Source organism: Oncorhynchus keta, chromosome 19, assembly GCF_023373465.1.
Source record: "Oncorhynchus keta strain PuntledgeMale-10-30-2019 chromosome 19, Oket_V2, whole genome shotgun sequence".
Taxonomy (NCBI): Eukaryota; Metazoa; Chordata; class Actinopteri; order Salmoniformes; family Salmonidae; genus Oncorhynchus; species Oncorhynchus keta.
Genome location: NC_068439.1, coordinates 18,386,592 through 18,406,327, shown reverse-complemented (window position 1 = coordinate 18,406,327; position 19,736 = coordinate 18,386,592). Strand labels below are relative to the sequence as shown.

General features: G+C 42.6%; 1 protein-coding gene across 2 annotated transcripts in view; it reads left to right on the top strand.

Annotated features, from left to right (window-relative positions):
* The first annotated feature begins 43 nt into the window (after positions 1–43).
* Positions 44–19,736, top strand: part of LOC118370970 (nuclear pore complex protein Nup153-like) — a 22,201-nt gene continuing 2,508 nt past the window's right edge. Inside the window, exons 1-18 of one of the 2 annotated variants that reach the window (XM_035756234.2) lie at positions 44–267; positions 10,500–10,716; positions 10,907–11,179; positions 11,419–11,591; positions 13,443–13,571; positions 13,662–13,778; positions 14,074–14,118; positions 14,203–14,256; positions 15,058–15,186; positions 15,534–15,716; positions 15,919–16,074; positions 16,340–16,444; positions 16,624–16,708; positions 16,816–16,917; positions 17,094–17,672; positions 17,860–18,051; positions 18,236–19,093; positions 19,305–19,604. In XM_035756234.2, the coding sequence (XP_035612127.1) occupies positions 49–267; positions 10,500–10,716; positions 10,907–11,179; positions 11,419–11,591; positions 13,443–13,571; positions 13,662–13,778; positions 14,074–14,118; positions 14,203–14,256; positions 15,058–15,186; positions 15,534–15,716; positions 15,919–16,074; positions 16,340–16,444; positions 16,624–16,708; positions 16,816–16,917; positions 17,094–17,672; positions 17,860–18,051; positions 18,236–19,093; positions 19,305–19,604 (3,916 nt within the window). In that variant the 5' untranslated portion in view covers positions 44–48. The remainder of the gene's footprint in view (positions 268–10,499; positions 10,717–10,906; positions 11,180–11,418; positions 11,592–13,442; positions 13,572–13,661; positions 13,779–14,073; positions 14,119–14,202; positions 14,257–15,057; positions 15,187–15,533; positions 15,717–15,918; positions 16,075–16,339; positions 16,445–16,623; positions 16,709–16,815; positions 16,918–17,093; positions 17,673–17,859; positions 18,052–18,235; positions 19,094–19,304; positions 19,605–19,736) is intronic. The other variant, XM_035756235.2, reaches the window with a different exon arrangement.

Genomic DNA, 19,736 nt, shown 5'->3' with positions numbered 1-19,736 from the left:
TTTTAGGGGCACTACGTAAATAAACCCCGAAGAGGCTCACAAGTGTGAATGCCTAAACTGCATTTCCCGTGGTTCTCTTTTAACTTGAAGCTTCCTTCCAAGAGGACTGAGTCGCTAAACTCTATGGTTAATGCTATGACAGGACAGTTGGAACAGCTATCCGGTGCCGAGTCGATATTCAATCTAGCCATGGCGGCCACGGGTGGAGGGAAAATTAGAAGCAGAAGATGTCATAGCGCTTCGAAACCTTACGCCAAAAGCAAACAGGTAAATAAAATAGCCGTGTTCGTATGAATGTTCCACATTGAAGGATAGCATGTAGTTTCTTGACAGTTGTCTTTTCGCTCTTGTGTTATTGTTTTCGTGGAGACATTTTGTGTGGCCTAGTCTTAGCGCTCATGGCCTCCACGCTGTGTCAAGGAAACGAGCAAGCTAGCGAGAAACATTTTGCCGGTTCAGGGAACTAACGTGTTACTAGCCAGGTAACCGGTGTCTATCTTTTAAAACGGTAAAGACTAACGACAGCCATGGTTATTTAACACACTGTCTTGTAGAAATATTGAAATGCACTAGTTTATATGTAGTAACGTTACTGGCTTCTTGTCAAGTTTGCGCTGGCTACATGCGTAGCTATTCAAACTAGCAAGCAGTCGACGAGTAGCTAACGTTAGATTTAGCAAGCATCCGAAATTAGCTAACAACCTAGCTAGTTTTGCGTTGTCTCATTGCCTACATTGATATGCAACGTAATCTATGGAATATCATATCAGTTGTGATAAATTGATAGTATCTCCCAATTCAATAATGTATATGTTTTCTATTTTTAAGACATTTGGCCTTTGTCTTTGTCATTTCATAGCCAGTTAGGTCATAATGTGTAGCTAGTGCGCAATTTTAGTTAGCATTGCTAACTAGCTAATTTCAGACCCGTTTCAAGTGACCACATGGTTGACTGGTTCAATACTACCTAAACGTTGGAGGCTAGATCGGGTTTTAACATTATCATTACTTGGTTACAATCTACTAAGGCAACATAAATAAAATATCAACATTAGGCCGTGGTAGTAGTCAGTTAACATATTTCTTAAAAACAAGGCAATATCATGTTCATCTCAAAAGGGGCATAAATGTGAGGCGGTGTGGAAACGTAGCTAACCAGTCGTAGCCTAGCCTGAGGCATTGAGCTCATTTGAGGACAGTGGACTAGAGGTCTTCCAGGGTCCAAAAAGTCGGACCCGATGACAATCGTAACCGAACCGGATAATACAATGTTTTAAAAGGGCGAACTGGGCCCGATAACAATCAGACCGAACACAATACGGTTCAAACCTCATGTCTCTATCATCTGTTAAAGTTATTGTAGTTTTAAACATTGTAGGGTGACTAAATTAATAGCATTGTCAGCTAGGCTGGATGCTGTGCGAGAATTAGTTGAACTAGTCCTCTTCTTGGAGGTAAGATCGATTTTGAGACATAACATGTAGCATCTCAATATTCTACCAAATTCTTCTCATATTAATGCAAAAATCTTATTTTTAGGCTTGTTTTTGTAAGAGATCTTCTCTCTGTGAAATGTCAACGGAGCACTGCGTGTATCACAAGCTTTAGATTCTCAAAGGCTTTTACACAGTGGTGGGAAAAGTATGCAATTGTCATACTTGAGTAAAAGTAAAGATACCTTAATAGAAAATTACTCAAGTACAAATTCACCCAGTAAAATACTAGAGTTAAAGTATTTGGTTTGAAATGTGCTTAAGTATCAAAAGTAAGTGTAACATTATTACAAATTCCTTATATTAAGCAAACCACAGCACACCCCTTGTTTTTTTAGTTTTTTTACAGATAGCCAGGGGAACACTCCAACAATCAGACACAATTTACAAACAAAGCATTTGTGTTGAGTTATTTTGATAGATCAAAGGCAGTAGCGATGACCAGGGGTGTTCTCTTGATAAGTGTGTGAATTGGACCATTTTCCTGTTCTGCTAAGGATTCAAAATGTAACGAGTGTAAGGGAACATGCAGGAAACATGCAGTATATTTTCATTAGGAATGTAGTGAAGTAAAAGTTGTAAAAAATACCCCCAAAAACTACTTACAGTATTTTTTACTTAAGTACTTTACACCAAGGCTTTAACATATCATTCAGATTCTCTCATGTTAAAGGTAGACTCAACAAAATAATGTTGCCATGAGCAGCACCACAGATATTGAGATGAGTGAGATGCAAGACTTCACTCTGTCACACAGAGTATGTGCACAGGTTCGCTTCACGCAGTTCACAGCGTGCTAGCCAGGGCACCAAAACAGAATTTGAGCCTCGTGTTTCAACGCTCTTAGTTGTTGCAGAAATTGACCCACTTTGCTGTTTACTTTCTGCATCTACGTCATAGCGCTGAGTCTACCCTTTTAATATATTTTTTTGTAAAATGCGGAAACAACTTTGCAGATTATCATCATATGTAAAATCCCCAAAAGTCGCTGTGTGAAAGTGGCACCACTCTGTCGAGTGCTTTTTATTATTTTACTAAGTCTGACTTCTTGGATATAATGTTCATATGTTAGAAAGACCCCAGTGAACGATTTAGAACATGAAGAATGATATTTGTCTTGGTCAAATTTATTTTAGAACACAAGGACGTGAACTGGCATCACCAAAGCACCGTTTCACCCACTCTAGGTGAAGTGGGAGGACAAAATGGTTGCGGGGGACATGAAAAAGAAACTTGAAACAGGCAAATGTTTACTGGTTTCTCAGGAGGGAAAGGGGAAGTCAGATCTGTGGAAGACATTTGACATAGTTGTGGGAACTACTGGAGATAAAGAAAAGAGGGTATATGAGCGAGCACTGTGAGTATTATGTGTGCCAAACAGGTGCTGTTAGATTACGATATTATATTTTCGGACCATTTGGAACAGTGTAAACACAAAATAAATGATGTATACTAGAGTCTGTTCTAATGAAGGTAAATAATATATATATTACTGTATAAAGCCTTAATTACAGCAAATACTAAAAAATATTGCATGCATTCGTGAACTGCGGTTTATCTTGTTTTGGATAATTATTCAAAGCTTCCTTTGTTAATGAATTTTAAAACGGAAATACTCGATTGCATTTCAAAGCATGAATGACTCATATGCTTGTGTGATGACATGGAGCTCCCGAGTGGTGCAGCGGTCTAAGGCACTGCATCTGTGCTAGAGGCGTCACTACAGACCGTGGTTCTATTCCAGGGTTGATTGATACAGTAGCATATTTATTGAAATATCGACCTAAGTATGAAGACTAAACAGCACACGCACTTACATGCTGACCAGGCTGTTTGCATCATGTGCGCGAGCGTTGCATAGTTAATGTTAATGTACACATGTTATTCTATCATTGCACCCACACTGCTCGCACACGTCAATGTAGCCAGGCACTAAAATAGAAATTTGTGACACTTGATGCGCTGCAAGTCCTGCCTCTTCCTTCTCCTCATTGGTTTTGAGTCGCATATACCCACATGGGTGATTGAAAGATGAACTGAGGTTCACACTCCAGTTCAGTCGGTCTATGTTGAGGTGTTACGCCCCTGAAAACAGGGGAGAAATAATCACGAGAGTGATACGGTGTTGTATTATCAAGTCAACGTTTAGTTCAATCATTTCACAAAAGTAACACATTACAAAACAGAAAACCCATTATACAAGTAACACAGCAAAATATCTTATTAACAAGGCACATGTTCATTCACAATCGACATAAAATTGCAGCTACTCTCAGTACGATGCTATTCTTCACTTCAACCGAGCAGGGCTAATATTACTCTCTTCAAACTTAACTCTTAACTTCCTCAAGATGTTACTAAGACACACCTTAAACACTCTTGACATGTTAGCGAGTTATAACATTTAAATTACTATTTTTATCATCAATAAAGTACCTGAAAACAGGGGAGAAATAATCACGAGAGTGATACGGTGTTGTATTCTCAAGTCAACGTTTAGTTCAATGAGAAAAGACTGCGATTTTCCCCAGGAATATGGGTGGGGACCAGAGCAATCGATCTCCGGCTCATAGATTAAGAGCATTTCATAGATCACAGATTAACACTTTTAGGCACCACAAAATAAAGTAATCAATATAACGTTTACACATTACTCTCACAATTCGTACCCTTTGACAGATTTTAACTTTAACCTGTTAGGCCGCCCCATCCCGGATCCGGGATTGTGACTACAGCCTCAAGCTCATTACCATAACGCAACATTAGCGATTTCTGAAAATTGCAAAATAAATGAAATAAATATGCCTGTCCTCAAGCTTATCCTTTTCTTAACAATCCTGTCGTCTCAGATTTTCAAAATATGCTTTAGAACCAGAGAAAATCAATAATTTGTGTAAGAGTGGTGATAGCTAGCGTAGCATTTAGCGTTAGCATTTAGCACGCAACATTCACAAAAACCAGCAAAGGGATCAAATAAAATCATTTACCTTTGAAGAACTTCAGATGTTTCAATGAGAGACTCTCAGTTACATAGCAGATGTCCAGTTTTTCCTGAAAGATGCTTGTGTAGGACACAACGTTCCGTTTTGTTACTATGCATTTGGCTAAAACTAACCGAAAATTCAGTCACCTAAACGTCGAACTTTTTCCGAATTAACTCCATAATATCGACTGAAACATGGAAAACGTTGTTTGAATCAATCCTCAAGGTGTTTGGTCATATATCTCTTCATTGAAATGCCAGTCCTAGACACGTGCATTCTTCTCTGATTCGGATGGAAAAATACTGGGACCTGACTTTTTGCACCAATTTCCACGCAGACACCATTTGGTAATTGTAGGCTCTTATGGCCAATCTTCCAATGATATGCCTACAAATACGATTGCAGACACCTGGGGGAAACGATAAAGTGTCCGTTGATTCCTGTGCCATTCACAGCCATATAAGGAGATCATTGAAAACGTGCCTTCAAAAATCCTGCCTGGTCACTCAAACATCTTGGTTTTGCCTGTAGATATTGTTCTATGGCACTCACAGTGAAAATCTTTACAGTTCTGGAAACGTCAGAGTGTCTTCTTTCCAAAACTATCAATTCCAAGCATAGTCGAGCATCTTTTCGTGACAAAATATCGCGCTAAAAACGGGCACGTCTTTTTATCCAAAAATGAAATACTGCCCCTAGAGTTCTAACAGGTTAACACAATTATATGAATGCTATTAATCTCTATCAACTAATACTGAATGCATCCTTTTAACCTTGATGTTTTAAAATCCTCACATACTATGAACGTACTAATACTTTTTAATGTATAACAGGCTATGAATATTTCCTTTAACCTGTCACAAAGGCACCTTAAAATTGGTTGCCAACCACCATATAAAGACCAAAGCAGAAGAAGCCTGAAGGAAGGAGGAGAGGGTACTAGAAACCTACTCTGTTGACCATTTTATATGTGGATTAATTGTCAGAGTAGAGGACCTTGTGCATTTCAGGTAAAATAACAACCCAGTGTTTATGTCCCAGGACAAATTAGCTAGTAATACATTTATTGTTTTAGAGACATTACAAAGCATGCTCATCTGTTTTGTTGGTGTAATTTTAGCCGGGGAAAAAAACATTATGGCTGGTAGATTATTATTTATCTACCTGTCATGTAATTTTAGGCCCTGCCAACAATCAACCAGTCAACTGGTCAAGGTGTGTCAGACCTAATTTTAACATCACTATTTTTGACAACACATTTGATTAATAAAATATTTAGTCAATCTTCCTCAAATGAAGGGGATGATAATGCAATATTTGCAAGAGGGAGGGAATCTGATTACATTGGTCCTCAACTCGTGGCTCAGTCTTTTCATTCGGGGGTGGGGAATTGATCTGCTGGCCTAGAAAAGTTAGTTGCCCATCCCTGTTCTATGTCATATCATTGTCCAGATTTCCAGGAACATAAAACACCTTGACATGAAAGGCCACAGTATGTTTTCATAAGTCAAAACATGTCTGTACATTTTTTCAGTTGACAGGAACAATGCACCATTTAGGAGTTTATTATAAAGTCATTTTATCAATAGCCTGTGGGCGAAGACTGGGACTTTTAGATTGGCTATTGGAAAGTGAAGGCCAGAAGCCCGCCAGCAGTAAAAACAAAGAGGACGTGTAGGCCAAACTAGCGGAATATTTGACTGGAGTTCACTTCAGACCAGTGAACTCGAACTTTCAGTTAGGGTTATGTTTCTGTAGGCCTACATGTCAGCTGCACATTCCACTTATTTGGTTGGACCCCACACGCATTAATTGTGCTTTTCTTCTGTCAACTGGGAAGTTTTGGTGAGGGAAGCAGTAGGCCTACTCACTTTTAAATGGACATGTAAAAGTTATGAACTGTGTCATCTAGAGGCCGACCGATTTTAATTGGATTGGCCGATTTCAAGTTTTCATAACAATTGGAAATCTGTATTTTTAGACACTTAAAAACTATTTTTTTTTTACACCTTTTTATTTAACTAGGCAAGTCAGTTAAGAACACATTCTTATTTTCAATGACCGCCTTGGAACGGTGGGTTAACTGCCTTGTTCAGGGGCAGAACGACAGATTTTTACCTTGTCAGCTCGGGGATTCAATCTTGCAACCTTACAGTTGACTAGTCCAACGCTCTAACCACCTGCCTCTCATTGCACTCCACGAGGAGTCTGCCTGTTACGCGAATGCAGTAAGAAGCCACAGTAAGTTGCTAGCTAGCATTAAACTTATCTTATAAAAAATCAATCAATCAATCAACCATAATCACTAGTTAACTACACATGGTTGATGATATTACTAGTTTATCTAGCATGTCCTGCGTTGCATATAATTGATGCGGTGCGCATTCTCAAAAAAGGACTGTCGTTGCTCCAACGTGTACTTAACCATGAACATCAATGCCTTTCTTAAAATCAATACACAGACGTATGTATTTTTAAACCTGCATATTTAGCTAAAATAAATCCAGGTTAGCAGGCAATATTAACCAGGTGAAATTGTGTCACTTCTCTTGCGTTCATTGCATGCAGAGTCGGGGTATATGCAACCGTTTGGGCCGCCTGGCTCGTTGCGAACAAATTTGCCAGAATTTTATGTAATTATGACATAACATTGAAGGTTGTGCAATGTGACAGGAATATTTCGACTTATGGATGCCACCCGTTAGATGAAATACCGAATGGTTCCGTATTTCACTGAAAGAATAAACATCTTGTTTTCGAGACGATAGTTTCCGGATTCGACCATATTAATAAAGGCTCGTATTTCTGTGTGTTATAATTAAGTCTATGATTTGGTAGAGCAGTCTGACTGAGCGATGGTAGGCACGAGCAGGCTCATAAGCATTCATTCAAACCGCACTTTTGTGTGGTTTGCCAGCAGCTCTTTGCAATGCTTCAAGGATTGAGCTGTTTATTACTTCAAGCCTATCAACTCCCGAGATTAGGCTGGTGTAACCAATGTGAAATGGCTAGCTAGCGGGGTGCGCACTAATAGCATTTCAAACGTCACTCGCTCTGAGACTTGGAGAAGTTGTTCCCATTGCTCTGCATGGGTAACGCTGCATCGAGGGTGGCTGTTGTCGATGTGTTCCTGGTTCGAGCCCAGGTAGGGGCGAGGAGAGGGATGGAAGCTATACTGTTACACTGGCAATACTAAAGTGCTAATAAGAACATCCAATAGTCAAAGGTATATGAAATACAAATGGTATAGAGAGAAATAGTCCTATAATAACAACAACCTAAAACTCAAACGTTACCTTTGAGTTCCATGGCACATATTGCACTTTTACTTTCTTCTCCATCACTTTGTTTTTGCATTAGTTAAACCAAATTTAACGTGCTTCATTCTTTTTTAGGCTAAATTGATTTTATTGATGTATTATATCATGTTTAAAATAAGTGTTCATTCAGTATGGTTGTAATTGTCATTCTTACAAATAAAAAATTGGCCAATTTAATCGGCATTGGCTTTTTTTGGTCCTCCAATAATTGTATCGGCGTTGAAAAATCATAATCGGTCGACCTCTAGTGTCATCACAGCAGCTGGTTTCAGGTTATTGTCCTTGGAGGGAGGGAAAATTACGAGTGAAATCACTTTGCTTTCATCCCACCTTGTTGAATTTAACACAAAGCGTCTTCTCACGAAGCGTCCTTCTTACAGATTGGACCTCCCTTTTTAAAAATGCATCGGTAATAGATTTTTTCCACATGCCATTGACACTTTGCTATATACTGAACAAAAATATAAACACAACAATTTCTATGATTTTACTGAGTTACAGTTCATATAAGGAGATCACTCAATTGAAATAAATAAATTAGGCCCTAATTTATTGATTTCACATGACTGGGCAGGAGTGCAGACATGGGTGGGCCTGTGAGGGCATAGGCCCACCCACTGGGGAGCCAGGCCCAGCCAATCAAAATTTGTTTTCCCCACAAAAGGGCTTTATTACAGACAGAAATACTCAGTTTCATCAGCTGGTGGATGGTCACAGACAATTTCACAGGCGAAGAAGCTGGATGTGGAGGTCCTGGGCTGGTTAAAGTGGTTAAACGTGGTCTGCGGTTATGAGGCTGGTTGGACGTACTGCAAAATTCTCTAAAATGACATTGGAGGTGGCTTATGGTAGTGAAATTAACATTAAATTCTCTGGCAACAGCTTTGGTGGACATTCCGTCAGTCAGCATGCAAATTGCACGCACCTTCACAACTTGAGACATCTGTGGCATTGTTTTGTGTGACAAAACTGCATATTTTAGAGTGGCAAAGGAGAAATGTTCACTAACTCTTCCTCATGGACCTGTGGCAGACAGGAAATCTCCCCTGTCAATGTATTTTTGTGTAGAAGACATGAATCACAATTATTTTTAGCTAGCAAATATAGTTGGCAAGCATAACTTAACCAAGCTAACGAAAATACACACACTCAGGTAGATTCTGTCAAAGTTACATCATTTTACGAAGTAACTAGCTAGCTACAGTTAATAGTTCAATTAGCTAGCTAATGATTGTAGCTAGCTAACGTTATATCTGTCACTGACTTGGTACTCACCTTAATAGTTGTCTATGTAGCTTCCTATATACATCTTGAACCCCTTTTCATTCTTGCTAGCTGGAGTCTCGGAGGCTGATGTAACAATTCAATGTACAATATTAATTTGAGGCAAGTCCTGAAGACACCTAGTAAAAAAACTGTGACATAGTGGTAGTACCGTTATATCGTCGGTAACAACTAGACTGACCGGAAATTGCCAAACTGATAGGAAGTGTGTTTAGAACGTTCGATCATGGAATGTGCATAAGGCCTATTGTACGCCTCCATACCATCTCACTGTTTCAACCACACACACACACACACACACAAGTGCTTCCTGGGAGAACAATGAGAGCCAATTTCTGGCACAGTCCTGTGGTCTCATGGCCCCATTCACAGGAGTAATGCAGCGTCTTTAAATCCCTAGAATCACAAAGGCCTGCGAGCACTAACTGACCCAGAGAGGGGTCTGAGAGGCTGGGGCTGGTACATAGGTTAATTAGACTTATCTAGAGCAGCAGTTCATAACTTTTTCCATTCCGGGACCATCACAGTCAAGCTCTTGAGAGCTACCATTCGCAGTGGCACTTTTTTTCCCCCTTTTACCGCTATATCTTGCCGGTCACTTTTAGCAGTCAATGTAACTCATTAAAGTCTCATTATAATAATAAACAATTTGTGATAAGTCATGTAAAATTGATTGCTTACACTGGTCTTTGCTTGGTAAAAACTGTGTGGATATTTGCTCTGTACTCGACTGGTGGTTTTTACAGATGAGCAGAAGTGAAGTGGAGCATATGGTCGTTATCAGGAGTCAAAAGCTACCAGGAGACTGGGCAGAGTGTGAGCTACCATCTTTTTACAGTTTTTCTTTATTGCTGCGGCAAAATTTAACTTGGGCCTGAGGCTCCTGCAGACCCGTTCTAGAAGGACATTTAGTGTAGTTAATGAAGCTGTAGATCACTTCAGGACCGATTTTGTGATATTGATTTAAAGACAGGAAGCATCTTCCTCTGGCTTGTATATAAGCCTAGATCTCCTGTAGGTGTGTGTGTGTGTGTGTGTGTGTGTGTGTGTGTGTGTGTGTGTGTGTGTGTGTGTGTGTGTGTGTGTGTGTGTGTGTTACAGCATTAGACCTGTGCTGCGTCAGACTCCTCTGACCCACTTTTCACTGAGAGCTTGAGTAAGTAGGGCTTCGCTTGAGAGGAATTACTTTCCTGTGCGCCCACTGCTCGCTCTCTCTCTCTATTGTTACCTAGTGACACTTTCATCATTGGTGGGGTTTGTATTTTTTCAAATTTGTTGCCCTGAATGAATTTGTATTTTGCTATAATGTGTAACACTAGACGTTCATCACGGTTTTATTTTGTTTTGGAAAGTTTCACTATTGTGTTAAATGTCTCCCTTTATTCTCTCCATCTCGCTCTCTACTTTCTCTCCAACAGCAGCAGCCTGGCCTGATTAGTCGAGTGACAGATACAGTCAAGAGCATCGTTCCTTCTTGGCTGCAGAAATACTTCAGGAATGGGGAGGCTGCAGAGGGGGGAGGGTCCGTAGTGAGGGCGGAGCAGAACAGCCAGGCCCCTCCCCCAAATGGCAGCGAGGAGGTAGCACCCCTTCCTGATGGACGGGACACTCCGGAGCCCGGTACCAGCCATACAGGTTAGTAGATATGGTGTCAGCCAATCAGCATTCAGGGCTCCAACCACTCAGTTTATAATATTTGTTCATGTTTCATATTTTGTGTTAGGATTGTAAAGCCTAATTCTAGTAGTTGGACTTGCCTTGGGACTTATGTGCAATTTTGTATCAACCCATCTTAACCCTAGTCATTTCTCCTCAACATCCCCAGAACCTTCGACAAGCAGGGCATCCCTGAACTTCCAGGATGTTCTGTCAAGGCCCCCCCTCAACCGCTCTCACCTCCATTTCCCCTCCTTGGACACCTCCCTGGCCCGCAGGGGCCCCAGCTCTCTTTTCTCCCAGCCCTCCACCTCCTCTGCCCCCTTCGTTGGGGCCTCGCCCAGCTTCTCCCTTGTCAAAGAGATCAAGGACAACAGCTCACAGCACGAGGACGACAACATCTCTACCACCAGCGGCTTCTCTTCACGTGCATCAGACAAAGGTAATGTGTGTTGGGGATTGTGTGTGTTAAAAGTACGGAATCCCGTTTTGGCCACTAGCAATCCTGTTGAGGTCTTGAGTCGGCAGAAGAGATTTTTATGGTAGGATGTGGCTTTGAGAAATGTATCCCAAATCTTGAATATAGGATTTTAGGATCTAGTCGGTACTGCTAAAATTCAGTCCTTTGTTGCATGACACATTTTGTATGAATACTCAAATTTGAATCTTATCTGTCCCCAGATGTACCTAATTCGAAGACCGCATCTCTACCCCAGCTCTGGTCCCCGGAGATGGACCGGACCCACTCTGGGCCTCAGCAGTCCCAGTCCAGTCTCAAGAAGCCTGCGTTCAACCTATCTGTCTTTGGGACGTCCTCCACTGTGAGTGTCAGTCAGTCAAGTCAGTCCTCCACTGTGAGTGCCAGTCGATAGTCCACAAACTCTACTCGCTTAGCTACTGATGTTCAGTTGATTTACTTTGACTAGTTGATCATTTTAACAGAAAAACAGAAAAACCAACATGCATACAGTGCCTAATAGAAAGCTTACAACCTTATCTTTTTTCCACATTTTATGTTAAGTGGAATTTTAAAAATGTTATTTTATTTTTCATTTGATCTACACAAAACACTCCCATAATGTCAAAGTGAAAAGAAAATGATACAAATTAATTCATTTTTTAGAACTAAGATATATTCACTGTATAAGTATTCACCCCCTTTGTTTAGGCAAGCCTAAATGAGTTCAGAAGTAAAATTTGGCTTAGCAAATCACATAGTAAGTTATATGGACACACTCTGTGTAAAATAATGGAGTTTAAATTATTTTTGACAACCCCTTCTGTCCCTCATGCATACAACATCTGTAAGGTCCTTTAAGCACATATTAAACTACAAAGACCAGGGAGCTTTTTGAAAGCCTCATAAAGGGCAGTTATTGGTAGATGGATAACAATAACAAATCAGACCCTGAATATCTCTTTAAGCATGATCAAGTTAACAGTTATGCTGTGGGTGATGTATTAAACCACACAGACACATCATAGATGAAGTTGTCCTTCTGAACTGAGCTGCAGGACCGGAATGAAACTGCTGAGGCCATTTGGTGATTTTAAAATGGCTACGAAATTCAATGGCTGTGATGGGATAGCTGTGGACGGATCAACATTGTAGTGACTCCACAATAATGACTGAAATGACAGATTGAAAAGAAGAATACAAATATCCAGAATAAAAAATATTCCAAAACATGCATATCAATGCAGCAAGGCACGAAAGTAATACGTCAAAGGAATCCACTTTTTGCAAAGCCCTATGTTTTGGGGAAAACACAACACATCACTGAGTAACTGCCTTCTTATTTTCAAGCATGGTTGGTGGTGGTTGCATCATGGTATGGGTGTTCTTGACATCAAGACTTGGCAGTCTTTGTCGATGGATTTTTAAAAAACTGGATAAAACAACGTGATGGAGTGTTGTGTATTGAGCTTAGTGGTGGTGGGCATGTTATGGCGTTCGTGTTTGCCTGCGCAAATAGCCTAAACATTGCTGTCGAGCCATGATCCCCAACACCTTGACCGAGATTTAAAAAAAAATATATATATATATATATATGACTCTCAGCTGTAATCGCTGCCAAAGGTTATTCGAACACGTATAGACTCTTACCTAATCAAGGTATATTTAAGCAATGAGGCCCGAGGAGGTGTGCTATATGGCCAATATACCACGGCTAAGGGTTGTCCTTAAGCGCAACGCAGAGTGCCTGGACACAGCCCTTAGCTGTGGTATATTAGCCATATACCACAAACCCCAGAGGTGCCTTATTGCTATCATGAACTGGTTACCAATTTAATTATAGCAGTAAAAATAAATGTTTTGTCAGTCTGATATCCCACAGCTGTCAGCCAATCAGCATTCAGTGCTCAAACCACCCAATTTAGAAGTGTTTTGTATTTAATTAATCTTTAAAAATATGATTTTTCTTTCACTTTGGCATTATAAGAATTTGTTCTTATAATGGACTTGCCTAGTTAAATAAAGGTTAAATTAAAAAAACATTACAAAATTACATATGTTTTGTAAAGGATCTTCACAAAATACTGATAATATTAAATCCATTTGAATCCCACTTTGTAACAAAATCAAATGTGACGAAATCCAAGGGGGGTGTTGACTTTCTATAGGATCTTGGAAACTCTGGCTTTTGCAGCATTATTTATTATTGTGTTTTTTAACATTGGGCATTTGTGTTCTTCTCCACTAGTCTACGATGAACAGTTCAGTGCTGAATTCCAGTCAGTTGGGGGATTCCCCCTTCTACCCAGGGAAGACTACCTATGGGGGAGCGGCTTCTGTTAGAACAGCCCGTTCACGCACAGCCATACCTTACCAGGTAGTTCTCAACAATGTTTCCCTATTGATTTTCTCCTAGGCAAGAAACAATATTCTGTGGGAAATTTGACTGCTATATTTTCCCCTCTAGGCTCCATTGCGGAGACAGATCAAGGCCAAGCCTGCTGGGGCTCAGCCCTGTGGGGTGACCAGCGCTACCGCCCGACGCATCCTACAGTCCCTGGAGCGCATGTCCAGCCCCCTCGCTGTGAGTACACATGTTTTAATTGAATATGGAATCTTCAGATTAGCAGGAACATTGGCTTACTCAGCCTGGCACAATGGTTACAGAACCGTTCTATTTTATTGTGTAGACCTTTCAACCTCAGTCAGCTTTATACCTTACATTTTCTATTTCTATTCTATTTCTGGAAAAGTGATTTGAGAAGTGGTGAATCCTCACAAGGAAATGAAGTTAACATCTCAACTTGGCTACGAAGTAATTGTAAATATTGGTTGTTTATGTTAACAAGTGCATCACAGTTTTGTGTTTGTCTTAACAGGATGCCAAGAGAATCCCCTCTACAGTTTCCTCTCCCTTATCAACAGTAAGTGATGAGTATTTCTCTTTAAATGTTTTAGGTCCTCCATTGTTGTCATGATCTCACAGTTATTTCTCCTATGTCCTTCAGTCACTGGATGGCAGCACTCTACACCTTTCACATTTTCAGGCCAAAAAGAAACTGGTAAGTGTTTATCTACGAAACACCCTTTACAAAATCTCTTGACACTGACAATTGACATTATTGCTGGTCTCCTCTCCTCTACGTGTGTTTGTTAACCAGTTTTCTCCCAGCTGTTTGTCCACAATATTATGAACCCCAACAGCGGTTAGTTGGTGTGAACAGTGGTGTCATTGTTAGTTTCTCCTGCCCCTTTTATTCCTGACTGCTGAAGTTAATGGGTGTCAGGCTGGGGCAGCTGTTCACCACTGCTCTGCTGTGTTTATGCGCTGAGTCTGTGAGCAGGCGTGTGTTTTAAGTAGCGGGTGTGTTGTGTGTGAGTGAAGCGTGTGTTTGTAAGCATTTGTGAGCATGTGTGTCTCTTTGTGTTGCTATCTAGTAGGGTTAGCTATGCCAAAGCTGGATGGCTGTCCGTAACTGACAGCTGGTCACTAAGCCCTGACAATGGGCTGTTGAGAAGTAAGGGGGTCTGACAAGACTGTCCAGATCCATAGATGGCTTTTTGGGGCAGAAGGCTCAAGGCTGGTTCCTCTCAATGTTGTGGCCATATTGACTAAGTGCTACCTTTTTTGAGATTTCTCAAGGACCATGCAAACATTTTGTTACAATGAAAGTTTGGCAGTGGTACGTGCCAGTTTATTAGAACTTTTATTTGGCCAGATTAATTCCAGCTGTGGATAATGGCCATATATGGATTGGAGAGCTGAGACAAACATTTTAATGTTGTACATTTGTGTGTGCTCGCGGGCCTGGGACACCTTGTTTTGAGTATTTATCGGAGGTTTTTGTGTGTTCGCCCTCCAGCTGGACTCTCCCCTCCCCCCAGTCCAGAAGCTGGTGATCCCGGCGGCAGCGTCAGTGTCGGGGAACCGTTCCATGTCCTTCAGGCCCTCTCTGACCCCTGGGGGCCTGGCTCGAACCCCTAGAGACACGGTGAGGACCCCTAGCACCACCTAGTCAGCTAATGGCTTCTACGTATCCATCCAACTACCGCAAATTAACTATAGATAATGTGTTGGGAAGTTTTCCCCGAACTCAGACCGTCAATGACTGTTTCTACATGTTGAATCGGGACCAACTACGATGTCCAGCTACTGTGTCCAGCGGCGATCAACTGAGACCACACACCATGCTGATTCATTTAAGACCTGTCCATAGATGGTTGGATAGATATGTGTAGAAGCCTTTACAAACTAAGTCTGTTTTATTCCAGAGTTGCTTTCCAAATTACAGCCAGACTGCTGCTTGCGTTTCATGTTCCACCTCTGCTTTGCCTCCAGCCCACAAGACAATCCCCTCTGATTCCTGAAGCAGTGGCAGGTCCTTCTCAAAGCACAAGCAGCATTCTACCCACCTACCCTCTGTCCAGCACTCCTGCATTCAGCAGCACAGGGTCAGGAGGTGGGAAGATGAAGAGGGAGAGGACCAGCACAAGACCCTCTTCCAAACGTCCTGAAGACCAGGTGGATTCTCCGTTCTCACTCTCTGTGACCCCTCTCCTTTCTGGGGAGAAAAGTTTGGTTTCCCGGCAAATGATAAACTAATGATTTTGTTTCTAAATCTCTTCAGAAAAGGTTGAAAGTGAGATTTAAAAATACCCCTTCTGTGTAGAAATGATCTGGTGCTGCATGCTGTTTTAAATACTCCATTTGACTCTCTCTTCAGATCGCTGAGCTATCGGACCTGCCAGCCATCTCGCTCCCCCACAGCCCGTCCTTCAGTCTGCCCAGCTTCAGCTTCTTCCAACCTCCCACCGCCACAGTCACGCCCACTGCCGCTCTCACTACCTCACCTGTCCTGGAGGAGACCATCCGTAACAAGGTCCGTCCAGCTCCATTTGCTTACATCCCAAATGGCACCCCATTCCCTATATGGTGCACTACGCCTGACCCTATTCCCTATATGGTGCACTATTTGTGACCAGGCCCTGTAGGATGCCATTTGGGATGCAGGCTTTGACATTGTGACTTCCACTAGCTTTATTTCAATGTGGTCAGTGTTCATCCTAATAACCATGAAGGCCTAGTGAATAAATAGTGTGACATCTGCTGAAACTGACCTGGATCAGTTGTCGTCTTTATTCCAGGTGCCACCGACTACAGCCCCCTCTACCCCTCCCTCCACACCTTTCACCTTCTCCTCCCCCATCGTCATGGCAACTGCTGCTAGCCCACCGTCCTTCTCTCCGTCTGTAAGTCCCACAGCTTTACTGCAGCTTGAGTATGCCTGCTGTGATGACAGTATTACCCCTATAGAATATTGTTGTTTCTGTTTTTGACACTCAACAGTGAATTCATATTCTTACTTCTGTACCAGGTATTGAAACCAAACCTTGCCCTGTCGGATGTTGGTCATTTTTTTGTCTTTCAGTCTGGATTTACCTTCAGTGCACCTGTAGTGAAAACGGGTCTGTCACTATCCAACGGGAAGATGGCCACCCCAGTATTGGCAGCAGGTAAGCTTGGATCAACTCCAGGATAAGAACAAGATCAAGATCCAAACCTTGACGTAAAGGGAAATTAATTTAATAGCTAATAGTTGTTTCCATTGGTGTCTCTGTAGTGAAGCACGCTGCCAGTGAGAGCATGGATGAGTTTGAAGGGCCATATAAACCAGCCAAGGTGTTGAAACAGGGCAGTGTTCTGGACCTCCTGAATGGACCTGGTGAGAATTACCTGTGATGATTTATCTTGATGACACAAGTCCGTTGCCATAAACTTGTACTCCATCAGCTGTTATGGCAACTGTTATGTTGCCATTTTAATGGGAGGGTTCAAATAGTGCCATTAGTTTTCTATTTTGTTTTAGTGGTTTTTAACCCCTTGTCTTCTTCCCCATAGGATTTGCCGTTCCTGTTACTCAGACCTCCCCTGTCCCCAAAGCCCACCAGGAGACCCCAGCACTGTCCACCAACACCCCCTCCCTTGGGGACTTGTTCAAAGCGACAACCGGTTCCTGGGATTGTGACACCTGTGTGGTGCAGAACAAACCCACTGACTCTAAGTGTGTGACCTCTGTGACCCCACGACTAAACTCTGGCCCCTCTTTAGCAAAAACCGACAGTATACCCTTGTTGTCCAGGCTGGAGGGTTCCACCACCACCACTACTCCCGCTGCAACTTTTGGGGCCTTGTTCACAAAGCCTGCAGGAAGCTGGGACTGTGACACTTGTCTGGTTCAGAACAAGCCTGATGCTGTCAAATGTGTGGCCTGTGAGACAACCAAGCCTGGGACTGGAGTTAAAGCCTCACTGACTATGCCTGCCTTCTTGGAGGCTAAGACTCTGCCTGCTGCTGCCCCACTCCTGGGCTTTGGAGACAAGTTTAAGAAGCCAGAGGGAGCATGGGAGTGTGGCGTGTGCATGGTGCAGAACAAGGCGCAGGACACCAAGTGTGTTTCCTGTGGGATCGCTAAGCCAGGTAGTGAGACGAGAGAACAACCTGGTGCTTATTATTTTATTTTTTAAGTTGCCCCATACTGCTATCTTGGCCAAATGTTCAGTTTACATCAGAAGATCTTCAAGGAAGTGTTTAAATGATGTAAATCTGATGCAAATGTACGTGTTTATATTTTTGCTGATTGCTCATATCTTCATTTACCTAACAGGAGCAACGGCTGCGCCTCATTCTCTAACTCCCACCCCTGTCAGCGCCACTCCTCTACTAGGCTTTGGGGCCCAGTTCAAGAAGCCAGAGGGAGCGTGGGAGTGTGATGTGTGCTGTGTTGAGAACAAGGGAGCAGACAAGGAGTGTGTAGCCTGCCAGACCCCCAAGCCTGGAGCTAAAGTAGAGCCCAAAGGTATGTACAGCTGTCAACTGCCATCTTTGTGTGTTCTAGAGGCTTTGTCATTTTAGCGAGATCTTTGATTTTTATTGAGGATAGATGTGAAGCCTGAATGTGCTAAGGAAATTCATAAGTATTTTTTAAAGTTTTTTTTGTACAGAATTCTGAACTCATTAATGTGATCCCTGGTTTCTTTCAGCATTTGGTTCCTCATCGTTTGGGATCCAGTCCTCTTCTGACTCGGGGGGATTCAAGTTTGGCATGGGGACGTCATCGGACTCTGGTTCTGGGGGCTTCAAATTCGGCGGCACCCTCTTGGACTCCTCATCTTCAGGGGGCTTCAAATTTGGTGCATCTGCCTCATCTGACTCTACCTCGACAGACACCAGCAGCTCTGCAGGTTTCAAATTTGGAGGCTCCTCTGAGGGATGCAAATTTGCAGCTTCAGCTGCTTCTACCCCTGCAGTGGACGAGGGGAAGAAGGCTGAAGCCCCCGGTATGGGTGCCGGGTTCAAATTCGGCGTCGGCGGTGGGCTCTCGTTCGGCACTGCAGCAGCTGCTAGCACGGAGAGCAAACCCCCTTACAGTGGGTTCTCCTTTCATCTGGTGGCAACCTCTGATTCCTCCTCCTCTACTTTCAGCCTCCCTGTTTCTACAGAGAATGACAGTGGAGCTTCTACAGAAACCACGACTACCACCACCACAGCAGCAGCGCCTATGTTTGGGAAGCTGGCTGAAGCCAAGGCTACTGCGCTGACCACACCACTAGGGGGCAGCATATTCAGGGAATCACTAGATAAAGACAAGGCCCCTTCTTTCACCTTTGGGAAGCACGAGAAGGAGGTTGCTTCTATGGGTTCTGGGTTCCTATTCAGTGTTCCTAGTAAAGAGGGGGTGGCATCAGCTCCATCTACAGGCTTTTCCTTCAGTAAGCCAGACCCACCTAAAGACCAGCCCAATGCACCTGCCTTGGCCTTTGAGAAGCCGGAAGACCAGAGTGAGACCCCAGCAGCAGAATCCCCTAAGCCCTCATTCAGCTTTGGGCAAAGCACAACAGGTGAGAGGAATACTCTGCTGCAGTAGTTAATATTGTTATTAACCTGTTTTGTATTTGTCGATTTTATGAATGGATGTTCTACTATGGAATTTATTATTTTTTTGGTGATATTTTTATTTTTCACTATTTAACTGTTTGTAATTAATGTAAACACTGTCTACACTTAAACCATGATATAATTCTTCACTTAATTCCATTGTTTTCCTTGTAGATGCTGCAGCCCCAAAGCCAGCATTTGGGTTCATGGCAAGCACCACCACCACCTCTTCCTCAAGCAGCTCTACCCCTGCCCCAGCCCCCATCCCGGTCCCCAGTACCTTCCTGTTTGGGCAGAGTGCCTCTACTGAGGCCACCCCAGCCAAGTCCTTCTTGTTTGGGCAGAGCCAGGACAGCCTGCCTGCCCCTGCAGTCTCTCTGAACCCTGGCCCGGCTCAGCCCTTCCTGTTTGGGTCTGGACCTAATGCTGCTGCTCCCTCCTTCACTTTTGGAGCAGCGGCACCCTCCACTGCAGGTTGGTTCCCTTTAGGACTTCTTTTAAAGGGGGTTTTCCCACCCCTGACGTGCCACTGCATCATTTTACTCATCTGCAATTTATAGAATAACAACTATAGCTGCTAACGGCTTTGACCAATGATTGACCAAA